General features: G+C 40.6%; 1 protein-coding gene across 1 annotated transcript in view; it reads right to left on the reverse strand.

The window, feature by feature from the left end:
- The window catches only part of HS6ST3 (heparan sulfate 6-O-sulfotransferase 3), a 309727-nt gene extending 299448 nt beyond the window's left edge, over positions 1-10279 (reverse strand). The window contains exon 1 of the mRNA XM_074145993.1: positions 9702-10279. Coding sequence (XP_074002094.1) covers positions 9702-10279 — 578 coding nt within the window. The remainder of the gene's footprint in view (positions 1-9701) is intronic.
- Positions 10280-19847: the final 9568 nt, after the last annotated feature.

Here is a 19847-nt window from a genome sequence, read left to right on the forward strand (position 1 = left end):
TCCCCATGAAGGGTGGCCAAACAGTGGAAGAGGTTACTCAGAGACACCGTGGCACCTCCATCCTTGGAGTTAGTCAAAACTTCTAGGCAAAGCCCAGAGCAATCTGCTTTAGTTAGACTGACTTTTGAGCAGAGGTTTGAGCTAAATAACTCAAGAAGCCCCTTCCTACCTCCATGATTCTATAATAAATCCAAATGACTAGTAGTAGAGAACAACATAAAATATTTCATAAAGTTACTCTTCTCATCTGAACCTTGTTAAGTCAGCAACAGAAAAGCTATAGCTTTAGCCTGACAGTGGCTTTTCTGGCATGAAAACATGAAGTTTTTGCAGTTATAGAAGTTATTAATCACTCACATTTGAAGCTTCTTGGAAAATAATGGCCCTACTCCCATCACTAAAAATTAAGGTCTAGTTAAAGGATGAAAATATTACATGACAACTGTGCTACTGGGGATTTACAGTGTAGGAGCTGAAGATGCTTAATTTAACATTTGGGTCTCATATTACAAACACTTATCTGACTTGAGAAACCTATGCCAAAAAAAAAAAGACAAGACCTATATAGGACAGGAGCTCAAACTAGCTGGTGCTTGAAGTTTCGAATTATGTCCACATCTTTCTCTTCCAGCAAGCATAAAAGAACACATGGAGAGCTTTAGACCCTAAACCAAGTTTTATTTGGAAAAAATTAACTTTCAAATTGCACCGATCCTTCCTTCACCTCACAGCTTTATTTCTGCGCCCTGCTCTCTTCTGCTGTCTTCCAGACTTTGCTCTCACTTTGGGCTCGCAGCTTATCCCTACGCTGCTTCTCTTCTTTCCCCTCTTACTCTGAGGAGTTCCCCAAGCAAACACTATCAGTTGTTATTCCACCCACCCCCACATTCTCAACCATAGCCTGTGTGCAAGGGCACATGGAAATAAAGTAAAAAATTGCAAGTAGCTACTTTCAAGTGTGAAAATACACAAACACACATACAAATGTCTTTGCTAAACAAAAGCCAGCTCAAGAAACAAGCTAGAAATAGGCTACCTTATTAAAGAAAAAAGGAAAATGAAGCTTTTTCCTGTATTACTACCTCTAAAATTGTTTAACATACATTTAAAAGCATAATGGGCACAATCTTAAAAATGGAAATCTTTATTGACATTATTAGACTTTAGATGAGAATTTGAAAAAAAAAAATATTTTTCATTAGTGTTTTGTGAATTATGCCTCCTCTTTTCACTCAGCTCACTTCAGGTTTACTTGTTTGCACAAACTGGTCTCAGAGAGGTCAGCTTCTCCACATACTCTAACATCCTAAAAAGGATCGTTCCAGTACCAAACACCACCAGGAACTATGTGGCCAGCATTCTCATCAATGACAACTTACTGCACAGAGTTGGGAAGTACACTCTCAAGTCAATTATGAATATCATTGATTGTTCACCAATCCATCACTGTTTTGACTTTGGAAATTGAAGTTGCATCTGGTCATTGCTTTCCCCATCCCAGCATTATTCTTCATATGGCATTCAAAGTTTCCCCACTACTAAGCCAGCGTTTTCAGCACCTCAATTGGTTTACAGACACTCAGAGTCAATACACTTTCACAACTGACATATAACTTTATTAATGCAACGTTTCAAGTCTATCTGAAATCCACTTTACATTAATCATTTTCTAACAGTTGACTAATTTTTAAAGAAGATGCTTAAAACATTAAGTTTAAACCATTAAATAAAACCCAGTCCTCCACTCTGCTTTTTCTAAGCTGACTATAAGCTGTGAGCCAAACTCCAGATCTTTATAGAAGTTTACATGAGGCCACCTAACTTCATGAAGTAAGCTTCACAGCAGAACCAAAGTCTTCAGAGCTTGAAGATAAAAGGCCTGATCCTTACAAGAACCCATTTTATACTTTTTAGTCAATATATATTAAGATGTCAAGCACTGAAAATGTAATAGACCATAAGTATTTGCAGAGCTATTGATTTTTCCGCTCTAGAATTTGTTCTTGAAGATCCATGCCATCTTGAACAAGATCCCAAAGTAGTTCTGTTGTTAATTCCCTCCCCCCCCAATTAGTAGTTTTTTCAAGGCTGAATCATTTTATCACTTAGGCAGTCCAAATTAGACCCTTAATTCGTACAGTCAACTTCCTACACAGAAGTTGAAAACCTTGTTCAGCAATAACAGAACTTTGAAGGGACTTTCAATTACCTTCTAAGGCCACCAGGAACATTAAGACATCCTATGTAGTTTTAGCACTAGAAGTTTGGGTTATAAATACTTCCAGAGGCAACAAATTGAATGTAGTATTAAATACACTAAAGAACACAGGTTCTCTTGCTTTCATCAGGTCTCGTTCTGCAAAGAGAGCAGCAGAATCTTTGTTATTACCTCAATTCACTACCACAGCCGCACCAAACTCTGGGAGGAAATGCTTTACTCTTGCTGACTTAGAAGGCAACACATGAAAATTGCCAAGACACCTGAAGGGAGAAATCATTCAGTTCAGCCAGCTCTACACTTTCCATTGAGCTTCTTTGTGATCACTGGAGCTGAACTGGCAGAGATTCTTTTTCTTCTTCCATAAAGCGTTCTCAAAAAAAAAAAAAAAAAAATCAAGATTAAACTCACAATTTTATCCCTATTTTTGCCATTGGCTGGGTCTACAGATTTAATCTCTATCAGTGTAACAGCATTACACAGCAACTTTTCCTACTCACACAGTAACTTTTCCCATTCCACCTCAAACAAATACATATCCGAAAGCTACGTAAGAATTTAAGGGATACCATATTCAAGAGGATTGGAAATTACTCTAAATTAGGCAGTTAGTTAACAGAAATTAAAAAGCATCTTAATAACACAAGAGAGTTACAACAGCTGCTATGTCTTACAACACTGTACAGCCCTAGGAGATGCTACTGACACCTCCACTCTCTTTTTCTCCCCCAGGGCTTCTCTGCCTGGCTCCAGTACAAAGAAAAGAATAGCTCCTTTATTTTAAAGAAGATCTTATTAGACAGCCTATTTTCCAGAATGAAATACCAGAAGCAGCCAAAAATCCACCCCAACATGATATAATAAGCTAGATTAAAAAGAAAGCAGCAAAGTCTGCATGAAAGGAATAAGCAAATTTTCTTGGGAAAAATCACTAAGTTCTCTTCCAGACAACTAGAAGAACTGCTGCTCAGATCATTTTCATAACATGCACCTTCCCATCTCAAAACTTACTAAGTTTCACAGTTACCTGTAAATTACAATGATGGATGAATAATAATCAATTCCCAATTGAATTAGTGCTGACCACTGGTTTATCACTAGCAATTAACAGTAAACATGAGTTCTAGTGAACTTGCAGTCACCAGCAAGGCAACCTGCTAAGGTTTATATTGCAACAAGTTCGAAAGTCTGAAGACAAGGCTTTATCTTTGGGTCAAAAGTTTTCCAGAGCTGTGACAACACCAATACTGAAGAGTTCTGTCCCCATCAATCATTTGCTACTCTGGGCAGGGGAAATCTCACAGGAGACAAGTACAGTGAAAAAAGTAGTTAAGGAGAACTGCTAGGTGTTGCCATGAGGTCTAAGACAAGTTATCTTTAAACACAGAGAAAAGATTAGCAGACAGCATTATTGTCTCAGTCTAATTTCCCTCTAAAATATAGCAATTGACCTTGAATAGGAACATTAGAATGCTTTAAAAAAAAAGAAATTAAGTATGCCTTTAAACAACATTTCCAATTAGCATCATAAGCCAGAAAAAAAAAAACCACATTCTAGAAAAAAAAAATTAACGTGGCAGGATCAGAACTCCCTGGAAAGCAATTCTGAGAGTTTTATCAAACAAAAGGTTTATTACAATGGGATTTAATTCTATTCAATGTTTGCATCAACAGCATGGATGCTGAATACAAAACACATTTATTAAATATGGCAATGACGAAAACCTAGGAAGGACAAAATTAAAACTTAAATCAATTTTATAGATTAAAGAGACTAACAGAAGAGAAATGAAATCCAGTGGGGACGAGCACAAAGCTCGTGTAGAAAGACAATGGGAAATATAAGTAGTCGTCTTTAACAAAATGAATAGTGTCTAAATCCCAAGCTGAACACTCAGTGTCAGGCAACTGCAAAATAGGCAAACACACAAAGTGTACAACCACAAGCACAACTTTGAGAATAAGCAAAGTAATCTTTTTTGCTCCACTTTGTACTACACTTAGAAACAAAATACTGTACCTTCACTAAGCATCATATTTCAGGAAAACAACTGATACAAATTCAAAGAAGAGGACATTAAAAATGGTCTACAATAAATACAGAATGAGCTGGATTTGGTTACATTTTAAGAAGGGAAGGTTGAAAGAGGACTTCCTAAGAACCAAAGTAGCTAGTAGGCTATTGCAGAGGAAAGGGGATCAATTTGTTCTGAGTTTCTCAAAAGACAGAAGACGCACCGGGTTTAAAATTGAAGTTAATAAGATTCACACTAAGCACTGGGGGGAGACAACTCCACTTTCCAATAGTAAGGACAATGAAACCCTTGAGCAGATTACAAAGGTTCTTTTAAAGCATCCAACACTGGACACAAGGAAGGAAAAAAAAAAAAAACCCACACCAACCACACACTGTCAGCAGTAGGACCTCAGGAAATTGTTTAATCCTTGCTGTTCTTTACGTTTATGAAAAACTATATAGAGCTTACGGGCTCTAACATTTGTTTCAGTATAAGAATCCAAGGTATAGTAGAGAATTCACACTGCTTTTTTTTTTTTTGAGTTTAAACATTTGTGACTATTTATTCTCTTCTCCCCACTACCTTCAGTGTAGTCTTAATTTTCAATTAATGTGCTTACATTTTCATGATGATCATAGTTACCAAGGCTGCAAAGAATGGAGTCCATCTTACATTGTTATTGCTAGAGCTTTAAAAATCACTCAATAGTCAAATAAAGGACTGCATAAGAAGAAAAAGGAATCCTACTAATAACTTCTATTCAACCCTCCCAATTCCATGACTCATGGGTTTACTGCTGATTTATACTTCCAGAGAATAACAGAGCACACAGTAAGTTAAACAGACATGAGGAAATGGAGAGTATAATGGAAGCAAATTAATGAAAATCAATAGTTTCAAAGACTAAACTGGACTGATAATAAAGCTCATGGGGTTTACACAATTAGACTGATTTCACTGTTTCATATAAGAAAATTAGACAACATTTTCAATGCAGTGTTCTTTCAAGTGTGTAGTTCAAAAGATTACCTACCTAGTTTAATCAAACTTGTAATAAATAATAATGAATAATTATTAATTCTATTGCAGGCACACCAGTAAGGAAGAAAATGTGCCTTGATTAGGACTTCTAAGGTCCCCTCTCAATCCCTCATGCACAGTAGAGAGGCAAAGCAAGCTCTATATCACACACCAAGCCTTACCTCATAACCTAACAGAGGCAGACAATCAGTTTGGACAATGTCTGTGCAACATTAGATGTGGAATTCTTCTCATCTAGTTTTAGATGTCAAGTGCCAATTAGCCATAACAGGCTTCCCTTGCAATCAGTGGAAGGAAGAACTGCCCCTCCAGAAGACAATTCAGCAGGTCCCAGACATGTCTTAGATCCACCAAAGGACTGCCTGTATTATTTCATTTCTCCCCACCATCTATAGAGGCAGCCTAATGTCACTCACACTTGAGACCAACTCTTCCTTGGCATCTCAGGTTAGACATCTAACAACATTTATCTTCCCCTTCTTTCCTCAAGCAACGTCGGCTAAAGCTCCATAGCCTCAGCTTCTTGGTGCCACTGAAGGAAAGCCAAGTTCTAGAGGTGGAGCTAAACAGAAGCATCATCGACTTCAATGACTTCCAGAGAGGGCAGAGCAAATACACAAGGAAATAGAAGACTTGTTACTTAAACAAGAAAAAAAAATTCCGCACCAGTCTCAGTTACTTTCTGTTATAACACCCTTTTTTGTAAGGCAGAATAAACAATCCAAGTTGTAGACACCATCCATAGCAATAACTCCCCTGTTAAATGTATGGGGGGCTATGCTACTGATGCAAAAACTTCCATGTGAACCTAACTGCATCTTCATGAGAAAAGTACCGAGGCTGAGCTGAAAACTATGCTAATAATAACTTAATTTAAAAAAAGCATCAGCTGCATGCCATTCTTAATAACCTTACTATCCAGACAGCAACTTTTGTAAAAGCAAAAGCTGTACATTAGTATGAAAAACTGATAGCCTGGCTCTGTAAACACTTAAGCAGGTATTTCCGCAGAACTTCTCACATCCTGAAAATTTCATATGTTTTAAAAGTTTGAAGAAATTAAGTCTAAAGTTGTTGTTTTGTTTTTAAAGTGATGTCATTCAAAAGAATAACTTTGATTCTTAACAAATAAGACAGTTCTACAACTTCACAATAGCATCCAATATATTGACAACAAATAGCTTTTCATACTGAAGTACTTAAGCTGGGAAAAGGGCACAGGACACTTCATACCATTAAGTCACGCAGAGGTAAAGGTCTAGTGACATCAAAATTAGAACTGGCACTTGAGCCTAAAAAAGTTCAAATTGCTGGGGCACAGTAGCAATTTCTGTCCTGTGTTCTCTTGGGACCTGAGGCTGCAAAACACCAACATCAGAAACAGGAATAACTGAGATAAAGTCTCTTCAAAACCCTGATAAGATTTCAGAAGTAAAACACCTTTAAACACACTGCGTGTGAAAGACAAAGAACCCAGGGAGAGGTGAGGTAGTGCTCCACGCACCTTTTAAGACCCTTAGGACCATCATCCATTCCCTCCTTTTACCACCTAGCCCCTTCCCCCATGAATTCTAATTATAGTTTCTCCATTAACTCTTCTCTGCGTTAAAAGGTAGGACTTCATCTAACTTACTCATAACAAAATATCAAAGAAAATACCTCCGAGAACCATTTATTTAATTTTTACTTATGTTACACTATTACCAGCCCTGTAAGAAGCAAATTTTCAGAATGCAGAGATTTATATTCTAAATCACTTATTCCCTCTGTTGTAAGGGACAGGCTACACATCTAGATTATTATTAACACCCTGCTAGGAGGAGAAACAAACAAACAAATCTGAAATACACTTAACATCATCCTCACTGCATCAAATATATAGCACAAGAAATCAAACCTTGGTACCAAATTCATAATATGGTTTGTCCCACTGCCCTCCTCGCCACAAAGAAAATTCATTGTCAGATATTTAACCAATTTAGCCTAATTTTCTGACTCCATAGCTGGAAGAGAGAAAAGTTGAGCTATTCATGGAAGTCTAATGCCTCAAACACATTCAGAAGCTTTAAAGGATGACTTAAAAATAATAGCTGTGCTTCACGTTAGACTCTTATGCTAGTTTCTTGCTCACTTTAGGCATACAGTTTCCTCATTCTCAATTCTCCGTTCAGACATTAAAATAAAGACTTAGATACATGCTGCAATGTTACAGTCCTCCAGCAAAGTATTTTAGGCTTGATTCCAACTCTACCAGAAGCAAAGACATTCACAGCAGAGACAATCGGTACTTCAGGGTTATCTGATTCATTTTACAGCTCCTTGAAAAATTGAAGTCAAGCCACATGATAATAAAGAAAAAACAAAGGGAAAAATGAAAAGGTGTCTGCCCGGCACAGGATATAATACAAAAAGGAACAAGTATTAGAACGATGCACTGAATAGTTATTCACAGCACCTTCCTCACTTACATAGAGATAAATCAAGAAGTGCAATGTGACACTAACCAAATCATTCATTAACTAAAAAAAAAAAAAAATTAAGAAAATACTATTCAGCTAATAATGGTGAAATGTCACTACACATCTTTCTTCAAAATAATTACTAATTATCCACCAAATAGCCACTGTGACCTACTTTGTAATTCAACTCAAAGTTTTAAATTTACTTTATATAATCATGTTTTTGTTTAAAAGTACTGAAGCCACTACTCCAATTTTACCGCCCATTTTTAATCTTTGCCATTCAATTTAACAGTCAGTTATATACCCACTAATATTTCTCGAGAGAGGAAAAGAGGACTTCAGTGGCAGATTACCTGTTTTCAGACATTTCTACAAATATTACTGTTCCTCCTCCCCTTCGTGGTTTACGTTACAAGTTTACTGAATATTCCTTAAAGCTGTACAGTTATCAAAAAGACATTCATAGCATTTCTCTTCCATTAGCACACAAATGTATACACTTTATCTCCAGCTAAACATTTTTCAAAATTGTACAAATTACCTTAACAGTATTCTGCAAGTACAGTGCCAGTCCACAACCATCAACAATAAATTCAAATTATCCTGACTGGAGTAAAGCCAAATGGGACTAGCTTTGTGGTATGGGAGAGCCTTTGATGTTCACATCAAATAATCTTGGAATTGTTCAACAACAATAGTAATCAACTCTACTGTCTTGAGGAATAGGCCCTGTGAAAATGAGTCCACCTATGTCATGGATTGTATGTGTTTTTAAGTGACAAGACACAAAACACAATGTGTGAGTGGCCCTACTGAAAATATAAAGTTTGCAGACTCATAAAACTAAGATGGATAGTAAAATGAAAGAAGTTACCTGGGTAACTATGTAACCAAAAAAAAATAAAAAAAAGTTTTTTCCTAAATATTTTACAGATGCTGAAGTCACAATCATTAAATTCAGCTCATAACTTCTTACTACACATGTTCAAAATCTATCATCCAAATAAAGACAGGATCTAATATTAGCCTGATTTAATGGCATATAAATCAGAAAAAAACCCAAAACTTAGCTCTTGGTGATTCAGTATCTCGTATCAAGAGAAATCAGCCATCTGACAGTTTTTCCATTTTGAAAACAGAAAAGACCTTTTGCACGCCCCAGCAAAAGCGCAATACAAGGTAACATGCAGAGAGGCAGCATGCACACAAAATTCTTAAGTTTTCCACTGTCCTCAGGTCATCCAAAGACCATTAACACTGCAATTTTTGCTAGTACTACGTTCCTTGCAGAGAGCCTGGCACATATCGTCTCCTGACTTTCAGCTTGCACACATAGCAAGTGATCAGTACGCAACGCGAAGCAGAGAACCAGTCTACCTGCCAATAAGAGGGGGAAAAAAGAGAGTTTAAGGGCTTCTGGACACTTCAAACTCCACTAGCTGCATCACTCAGCAGCTGCAGCGATCCATTAAATTCTGCAGAGGCACTCTTCTTATGCAGAAGAGTGCAGTGTTTTGTTAAAAACAAGTTTCAAAAGGACAAATAGACAGGAGAAACTTGCCCTAAAACGAGTAAGAGTTTCTCCCGCGTTAAGCCTGTACAGAAGGCAGCCGCAAACGCACTATGCGGAATCAGCACAAATTTGAGGCGAAGCGAATGCGTGACAGGTAACAAACAGGGAGAGGAACAGTCCCAACTCGAACCTCCTCTGGCAGATATGCCCCTTTTATTTACACACACACACACCCCGCGTATGTTTCTTAATAACGACGGCAGCGGACAATTCTTGCCGAATTGCCGGAGAGCGGGACCCGTTACAGGGAGCCTTCCCAGCGCGCCGGGAAAGGTGGGATCGGGTTTCGAGCGGGTGAAAATCAAGCCCCGCAGGCGAGACCTTCGAACACGCGTGGGCGTCCTCCCCTACGCCTCACCCCCTCCTCCCCGGGCGCGGCGGGCACTGACCTGAGGGTGCGGTTGCCGGCGCAGCCCCGGCGCTCCATGGCAGCGGGCACGCAGCTAGTGAGCTCGGTCCAGTCGGCGTGCAGCCCGCAGCTCCAGCCGGTGGAGAAGCGGGAGAAGAGCCAGGTGTCCTTGTCGCCCCCCGGGCGGTGGCAGGCGCACTTCTTCTGCCCGGCCCGGCAGTAGCAGGGCTGCTCCAGGCGGATGTTGCGCACCAGGTGCCGCCCGAAAGTGGTGCCGCCCGTCTTCTGGATGTGGAGGAAGACGATCACGTCGCGGCCCCGCATGTCGAACCGCACCCGCCGGCACAGCTCCCCACGCGCGAACGGGAACTTGGCCACCAGCCGCGGCAGCGCTGCCACCGCCGCCGCCGCCTCCTCCTCCTCCTCCTCCGCAGCGCCCGCCACCTCCTCCTCCTCCTCCCGCTCCACCGGGCCCTCCCCGCGGCGGGCGGCGGAGGCCGGCGGACGGCGGGAGCAGGCGGCGCCGGGGCAGGCGGGCGACACGTACTGGTAGACGATGAGCAGGAAGAGCAGGGCCAGCAGCGGCGGCAGCAGCCACCTGTTGGAGCGCTCGTCCATGGCGATGCGCGGGGGCAACGCGGCCCCGGGCTCAGGCGCTGCTGGCGGCTGGCAGGGTGGTCGCCCCCCTCGGATCCCGCAGCCGAGGGGCAGCCGGCTCCCTTCCCGCCGGCATGGTTCCCCTTCAGGCGGCGGCGGCGGCGGCGGCTGGCTCCGTCCCGCTCCGCTCAGCGCCCGCCCGAGGCCGCCATCCCGCTCACCGCAGCTGAGGAGAAGCGCCTCGCGCCCTCCACGGCACGCGCAGCCAGCAGCTCACGAGTCCGCGCTCCGCCGACAACTCTCCAGCCCAAACACACCGCTCGGCCCCCGGCGGGGAGGGGCGGGGCGGACTCCTCCCGCCAGCCAATGGGAGAAAAGCCGACCGGCCGAGCAGCCAATGGACGGGCCTAGCACGCCGGCCATGTCGCCAATGAGAGCGGGCGGTGAGTGAACGGGGGAGTGGGTTGGGTGGGAGTCGCCCCTCGCTCCCCTCCAGGTATCGGACGGAGAGCGATAGGCTGGGGGAGAGAAAGGAGGCAGCAGCAGCCAATGAGGCGCCGGGGGCGGAGCAGGAGGCAACCAATGAGGTTGACACGGGGGGGGCTCCGCCAGGTGCGCGGGGGTCGCGCGGCGCTGGGCAGGTGTCGGCACGCGCCCGCTGTCGCTCGCGGCGAGGCCAGACGGAAATTAACTCCTTAAAATCTCGTTATTTTTGCTTTGGGGGGTGTGGGGTGTTATGTGGGTCTCGTAGCGTTTGCGATTTCAAGCCTGTGTTTGTAACCCCGGAGTGTCGGTATTTGGGATAACCACAGGGACACCGCTGACTGCCACACAGGTTAACTACCGTCAGGGTTTGCGGAACCCAACAGCAATTTATTGTCGTTTAGACAACTATTCTATCACCTGATGACCCCGCCCCACCTGGGAAGGGGAATGGGGGAAAAACCAAGGACCCCTGAGGGTTTCCATAAATCTCTTTATCTCTTCCTCTCCTTTCCTTTTAGAGGGGGGAGGGAGGGGCCATCTGTCATTCTGATTGGTCAATCCGGCCAAAACCACAACAGAATTTAATAGAATAAGACTAGATAATTAACATTAATAACACTAAAGAACCAGTATTTATCCCGGTACCAATATAAAACACACGAGGATTATACTCAGCCAATGCTGTCAGCAGGAAGCTGCGCTCTCCCAGCAGGGACAGCAAATGTGGGACACTGCCAGCCCTGCAGCTTCAGGAGGAAGGGAAGGGCTTGGGGGTCCAGCATGGGGACAAGAAGTTCTCAGGATCACAGCCATCATAGAAGAGGAGAAAATCCTCAGCAAACTTTCTAATTTATATTGAATGTGACGTTCATGGTATGAAATAATCCTCTTGGCAGCTTGGGTCAAGTGCTCCTCCTTATGCCTGCACCTGTCGAGGCTCAAAAACATTGAGACCTTGAATCCCACATAGCCTAGCTGGCTATAAAGTAAATATTTTCACAAATTCAGACACTAGAGTCTTCTAAAAGTGCAGTTTTCCCAAGCATTAGAAGAGACCTTGCTGAAAAGTAAGATTACTGAAAGATAAATTAATCCTGTGTCACTCAAACCAGGACAACTACCTAAATGTAGATTAAATGATCTGCAGTGCTGTTGGGATCATTTGAAGCCTTCGGAGCCCAAAATCCCAAACGCTAGAAAGTTTTCTGAGGAAAACTTGCTCTCCCCGAGGCAGCAACACCTATTCCCCATCAGCTACTTTAGCAAAGTTTAAAAAGTTAGCTCTTCAAGCCCCTTCACATATTTACAAAATCTCTCAAATTGCAACTGTATTGTTTCATCCGTTAAAAAAAAGAGAATTAAAAAAAAAAAAAAGAATTTTTAATAGATATTCAAATGTCTAGCTTCCAGGTCACATCTAGCTGAGCAGTGCTTTGTCAAACATTCTTTGGTCTGCAATGAGTTCTCCATCTTTTTTAAAAGTCTGTCACAAACACTTCATATCCAAATACAAGCCTCGTACAAGCTTCTGGATTATAATATATTAATATGCAAAGCATCTCATGTTAGAACTGATTGCACGTCGTGGTTATTTAATTACAGAATGTCTTTATTTACTGAGGGATTAATTAGATACCTGACAGCGCTAAAGCAACTTTCTTACTCAACTCTGAAGACAGCTTCACCTCTGTAAGGCTGATAGCAGAAGAGTAGTCCCTTCCCATGGGCCGTTTAACTTTAAAACTTAAAAAAAATAGTTATAGCAATGTATTTAAAGCTGAAGCTTTTTATATAGAAAGTATTTGTACTCTTTGAACAGAGTATCAGCTCCCATTAAATCTTTCCAGAAATAATAGAAATTGCCAGAAAAGGATCTGAAAAAAGCAGTTGAAACTCTGTAAACATTGTGAGATGTTCCAAAAACTGCTGCTGCGAGAACAATGGCGTGCACCATCTGACTTCAAACACACAAACATATCACCGACACATACACATCCCCGGCGACCCACAGCACTGTTAAGGCAAAAGTCTAAGAGTAGCAAATTCTCGGGTCTTGCCAAGACATCAAAAAAGATGTACTTTTAGCTTCAGGGAAATTTTCTAAGGAGAACAACCAGGGGTTACCGGGTGAAATCCACCCTTGTACAGCACCACGCACCATGGTACTGGAAGCCCAGTCTCTCCGTCTTCCGGCAGAAGAAAATGCAGAGTCTGGTGTCAAACGAACCTGTTCATTCTTCTTCCCGTATTGACAAGAGGTGTGCGCCCACTCACTCTAACCAAAGTGGAAAACGGCTTTTTTGTCTGGAAAAATGACCGTGTTCTTTGCTAGCAAGAGAAGCAGAGCGTCCACCTTTTCTCTTGGGAGACCTGACTCTCTTCTCTGCTTTGACCATCACTGCATACACCTGCTTTTAAACTCCCCGTGTCTCCCAAAAGTGGACTTAATGAGGTTGCCTTTTAACCTCTCTCTTTCACTAGGTGACAGGAAGCCTATCCCAGAGAAATGTAAATATTTATTCATGTAAGATATAGAAGCATTTTGTTCTCACCTCAGCCTACTCATCACCTAACAAGGAAACATCAAAAAAAAAAAAGAGAAACAACATTAATTATAGCCTTATTTTGGTAACAGAATAGCACTAGCAAGGCTTGTGTGGGTAAATTCATATTTGGAATAAAAGCACAGATAAAGGATTTAGACTGAAGCATCCCTCATAATGCTTTTAGTAAGATATAGAAATGCTATAATTTAAGATCTCATTAAATACCAGATTGTTGACACTGTACATTCATATCCATGAAAAGGAGATCAAAGCTGAATTTGCTGAACAGAGAAATTGTGAATTTCAGTTAAATTTAAAATTCTTATTTAATTAAACTTGCTCAAGAAAGTCACTGATTCATCAAAAGTGGCAAAAAATATTTTTTACTGGACAGAATGGATGTACAAGAGAAGTAAAAATATTTATAATCAGCTTTAGATTAAAAACTTGACTTTTAAAAAAGCTCTCATTTTCCTGAAACTAGCAAGAGAAGTACTTGTAGGCCCACATAAATCAATAAGCTTATGCAGCTTTCAAAGACAGGCTTTTACTTATGAATTTTAATATTCTTAATGACAGTTTGCAGACCATGCTTTCTGCAGAGCTACAACCCATGGCACATCCAACCACCACCCAGTTCTTCCCAATGGTGTACAGGGTGTGCAGTTACACCCCACGTTATTCTGAACGTGGCTCTAGTTTGCATAAGAGTTGGGATCTCCAGAGTGAACCTGAATCTCACGATAGTCAGCAGAGGCTAATTATCCCTAGACAGAGAATGTAGCATTTTCATTTGGAAGCGTTTTATGTTCTTTTTATAGAGGTCCACGTTACTGTGCAAGGCCCCGTGGGATTAAGCTTTAATAAAATCAGTCAGATTCTGTAGAAGTCAATGGCTGTAACTCACTAGCATCAATGAAGTGATGATAAGGGTCATTTTGAACATGGTTGTGTTTCCATTGATTTAATAGGAACACGACTGGGTTCAAAACGAAGCCCTAAAAATTGCAAACGCTGTTCAATCCCAACATTTTCCCTTTCAAATATAACTCATCTGTAAATCTCCAATGAGAGTGGAACTACAAGGGAAATCCAAAGCCAGTTACAAGCTAGCTTGGTGATACTCTTACAAAATGAATGTAGTTTCTGTGGATTTCAAGATCAATTACAAGTAAGACTTAGGATTCCCTTATTTCTTACATAATAATTCTCTGAGATCCTATATTGCTGTCAGCATATAGCCCAGAGTTCACCCAGAATTCAAATAAAATAATCCTGAAATGACCTATTTCTCGTAACAATTTTAGGCAGAATACCTTCACCTGTTAAAATTTACCTGCTAGCTCTACTGTCATTTCTACCAGAGATGTCCTGACATGTGAAAACGTACACAAAAAATTATTTTAAAATTCCAACTCAGTATGTCCCTTCTCCTTGCCACGTCTGAGGTAACACACAACACATTTTCCAAATTGCTAAAAATAAAAATTGGCATACTTACCATTTATTTTAAAGGTCAGTACAATATTTGCTAGTCTGAAGCAATGGACACGTGAAGCAGTGTCAGTGCCATCATCAAGGTTTGTACAAAATGTATGCGTAAGCAAATGATATTATGAAGCAAAGGTACAAAAGTATGATTTCATTTAGCAATTCCCTGTCTGATAAGGTTAATGTCTAATAGATCAGTTAATGCAAAATTAAAGTGACACCTACCTCACTCTGGTTTCTTTAAATTATTTATCACCGCTTGACCTGAGCTGTTTCAACGCTTGCAGCCAGTTGAGATTTCCAATAAACCAATTTTTTATTGTGCAGCAAGTCTCAGGTGGCATCCTTGTCACAAGGATGCAAATTGTTAAATTAATAAACTCATGCTCACTTCAGTCATCTCTCTGGGAATAATTTGTTCTGAGGTTTATAGTATAAACCTCCCTTATTATTTTTTTTTCAGATTAAATTTTAGTATGTGCACTTACTGAACATTCTTATTTCAATGGGACGTTGAGTGCTGTATTCTTCCTTTTAAAACAATTAATGTGTTATACTGTCACAAGCCTATTTTCTTGTAAAGCTGCAATTCATTATGAGGCTTTTTCATTTTCACTTCTCCTGCTTGCCATTCTTTTTCTGGACCTAATAACTTCATTAAACCTATGACCCCCTTTTATTTCCTTTAGTCAGAATGCAGACAATATAGAAAGGGTGTTCTCAGTCAATGTCTCACCTGTGCCAGTCCATATGCAGTGGCTTCTGCAAGTCATTCCTTACTAATTGCTGCGTGTTTCCCTTGTAAAAGAAAGGATCAGCTATATTCTGCTTTGAATATTCATAATTACACCTGTGTAAGATGCTAACCTAGGACAACTGGAAAATCTTTAATCACTGCCAGCATTCTAGTCACTTTTCTTTTGTTTAAAACAATATAACTGCTCATAGAAATATTACAATACTCTTTTTTTTTTTTTTAATTGAGTTACAGGTTTTGGGAAGATAGTTTCCCAAAAAAAGGAACATTTCTGAAAATTTTGAGCTAGGTTTTTTAGATCAATGCCAAAACTAGATAGGTACATCTTCTGTCTACCACGTAAACTTGGTAAACTCTTGCACCAGGAGTCATTCCTGGGCTTTGCAAAGTGGACATCTAGCAAAGTAAAGAATGAGAAAATGGTCTAACCACATTTTGGTATATGCCAACTAGCACTCTCCCAAACAACTCCTGGACATATTTGGGGAGTCAAACCATTCCAGAAATCGTTTCCAATCAGCACTCAATGACCAAGATTACAGCTTCAATGTAGGTCAGACCATGCCATGCTATTTGGCCTCAATATCCAAGAAAGTTCCTGAACATGCTTAATTTACTAATGTAGACAACACCACTGAGCATTTGCAGTTTTTAATCTAAGGAAGAAAAACTTGTGTTCTCTCTTGCCTTTTGTACTGCGGCATAGATAATTTACATTACAAAAATTCAGGTTGAAGTTACAGTATGTTAGCTAGCAAAGAAAATCTCTGGCACATAGGGCCACGCAGGGGGCTTCCTGGAGTCCCCTGGCTAGGGAATGGGGTGGCAGTAGGGACAAGCAATGGCGAGCCTTGCTGGTACCCAGCTATACTCAGAACTGTAGCAAGGATGATGAGAGGCATGACCAGTACCTGCAAAGTAGACAGCCTCTGGCTGCAGTTGCCGTTCAAAAGGTGTCTGCGGCTTCAGGGTATGGCCAGATGGAGTTGATGAGTGGGAAGATACTTCGAGTGGAGTTACAAATATTGAAAGCTGCAATATCAAATGACTACCAGCAATTGCTGGTCCTGCACCAAAGAGAGAAAGCAAAGAGTATGAAATGCACAGTGGTTTTTTTTGTAATCCCAAACCCCCTAAACATAGGGTTGCTCATGTGTGCTCTCTACAGCTGAAATCTGCAACATGAAGACAGCCTGAAGAAAGCATTTAGCAGGACAGATGCAGCAAATTGCTCTCCCATTTCTGTTCTGTGCACAGAACTTAGGCGTACTTACACACATTCCTTCCAGCCTTCAGCCTTCTGAATTCTGCAATATTTATGATGCAATTTATGGAGCAGCTTTCATGGACTTATTACAGGCCAAAAGCCACATCCACATTTATTTTTCCGGATTCTGATACAAGTAGAAATGCTACAGACTCAGTCACTGTCAATGATGTGATGGATATTGCTACTGCATTTTTGTATGGTCTTTTCGTTTTTTCCCACTAAAGAACAGTTGAACAGCATCCAATAAATTCCCTTGTTTAAAGATTAAGGTGTCCGAGTCAATGCCCAAGTTCCCAGATTGTAACTTCCTCCCGAGAACTGACTCTGATCAGGGAGATCAATGCAGAGAGGGATCTGTCTCTTCTGAAACTGTGACATGCTTCCTTCTGCCTAGCAAAAACTAATATATATCCCTATCAGTATTCCTCCCAAAATCCCCAAACTTCTTGTATGGTAACGTATGGGAGCTGCAAGGCTGTGTAACAGTGCCACCTGGTGATATGCATCACAGCAATATTTTTTCCCACCTACCATCGCACAAAAACCTTTTGCTCCCCTTCAGGTGATATTAATCTGCAAGTCCCCATCAAACATAACTTATCCCACCAGCAGTTTATCTTGAGCACCTCTGCTTGCGTCTAGAAGTGAAATTACTAAAGTTTTCAAAGTTGTTTAGGCCATATCTTGTCTTTTTCTTCAGGATTGACTTCTAGACCTGCCATGGATAGACACGGTCTAACTTGATCCAAATCCTCATCACAACTTTGTATGAAGTCTAGAAACTTCCAGGTCTTCTGAGAAATAAATCTCAAGTAATATTTGAAATCATCCACTAGGCCTCCTCTGGCTCGTTTTTTTTCGTTCACCTTTTCAGCCTTTGGGATGTGATGTATAAAAAAAGCAAAACCAAAAAAAAAAAAGGCAAAACAAAACCAAAAAGCCTCAATAGCAAAAAAAAAAAAAAAAAAAAAGAAAAATCTTCCAAGAAGTTTCCCTCTCCAAGATGGAAAAAATTATTTCTGTAGTATTTGATCTCAGACTCTTTCATCTCTTTCATCTGATCTCTGTGGGATACAGATGGAAAATGGAGAAAAGCGTTGCAAATGGTAGATCAGGCTCAACTTCTAGCACCCCTATCTGGCTTTCGCAGCTGTCCACAAATCTGAACCTTTCTTTTATAACTGACCTCCAACTCCTTACTGAAAATCACAGCAAGTTCAGGACCGCTATCACTTTCTGGGTTGCCGCTATTTCTTACTAGACCTTTCTTGGATTCATTTCAGCAAGCCGACCTGGATACTTTGAAGTTTGAATGCAAGAACTGCATTTTTTTTTATGTGCTGCTACAGGAGCTTTTAGAACAATTCAGCCCCTTCTAAGAAGGACTCCAACCCTTTGGGGATTTTCTTTAACTCTTTCTTATTCACCTGTTGTTCTATAAGCACCTAAAGGCATGTAATCAGTGATTCTTCCCCGAAGTATAGCCATACAGAGATTTAACGCTGTTTTTTTGTGTGTTCGTAAAATGTATGAATGGTAACATTTATTCTCTAAATTATCCTACCGAGATCAGTGAAATACTGGTCCTGTCATCAGTTAAAAGTTCAGTTGGACTTCTGGAAAATGCTGAGAGGAATTCACATTTAATTATAAAGGGATGTAAGTTATTTCACAGCTGGGGCTGCAGTGGAATTACCCTTATTACCTCAAATCTGGCTGACCGACAAAAGTTACAGTGCAGAAAAGTTACTAGTACTGTAGATGACTGGTTAGATACTCCTACTCAGTTTGAAGTCTTGGTTTGAGACACCTGCCTACAGCAGTAATTTCTCATATGATCTTGGATTAAAGTATGCTAGGAACTGTAATTACCATAAGAACTGGGAGTTTTAACCTATAGAGGCAAATTGTAGCAGCAAATGTCAAGATATGAAGAGTTCCCCTAACCCTCAGCAGAGGGAAGGATCTGTTGGCCTTGCCATCTGTCTGTGAGAGACCAATGACTAGTTAAGAAATACGAGAGGAAAGAAAAGTTGTTCAACACTGTGACAGGTTTGAGATGAATAAACTGTAAATTCAGAAGGAGAACTGAGGTGAAGATTACTTGAGTGTTTGTTCAGATTAAGAATCAGCAAAAAATGAGGGAATAATTCTCTGGCTGGCAGAAAATGAGACCAAAATACAGGTTGGTCAAAACAGCTTGTTCGGACAAGGGGTCTAAGGGCACCTGAAGTTGAAGTGGTTTAGTGAGGAAAAGCATGTACCTACGAACTGCCAATATTGTACATCATTTTGTGGCAAAAGGAAAGCTGAAATAGAGAAAAAATTCCACAGCTAAGAGAAGACAGAAGTTGCCCACAGCAGCGTAGTCACTTTGTGGCTTGCAGACCATTGATGGTGAGTGAAATATCAGAGTCTGATTTGCAAAACAATTATCAGCCCTGAACACTCATCCGTGGCTATGTGCGAGCATAACTGGGAATTAACAGCCATGAAAATATTTTTAATTGAGGTTTACAATTACAACATAAAAATTCATATGCTGTAAAGCCTTTTTATTTAAATACAGATGTTTTTAACATAATTATCATCCCTTCTCCCAACTGCTATGAAATAGTAGGATGTGAGATGTCCAGAGATTTTATAATTACACTCCTTTAATACAGTGTTTGAGAATCCTAATTTTATAGCAAAAATGTGGTGAAAATGGGAGCTTATGCTTTCTTTTGGAAGGAATTCTAGAAAGACTCTTCTGGAAAAGTTTGCTGGGGCCTCTAGCAGACAGGATTTAATTTTTCATTCTTTAGTATCATAGAGTAGACCTATCGTTTAATCATAATCCTTTCAGAAGGCCTAAGTATATCAGCCTAATATAGTAAATTGTTTATGATAACAGAGTTATCAAAATTATAGCATGAACAGCAGTTAAACAAACATGAATAACCAGTACAGTCAGCATATGTCTGATTTAACTTCAGTTAATCCAGGAAGTCATGATCAAGGAATAATGGAAAACAGAAAAAAAGGGCAAGTTTTCCG

This window comes from Numenius arquata, chromosome 1 (genome assembly GCF_964106895.1).
Source record: "Numenius arquata chromosome 1, bNumArq3.hap1.1, whole genome shotgun sequence".
NCBI classification, from domain to species: Eukaryota; Metazoa; Chordata; class Aves; order Charadriiformes; family Scolopacidae; genus Numenius; species Numenius arquata.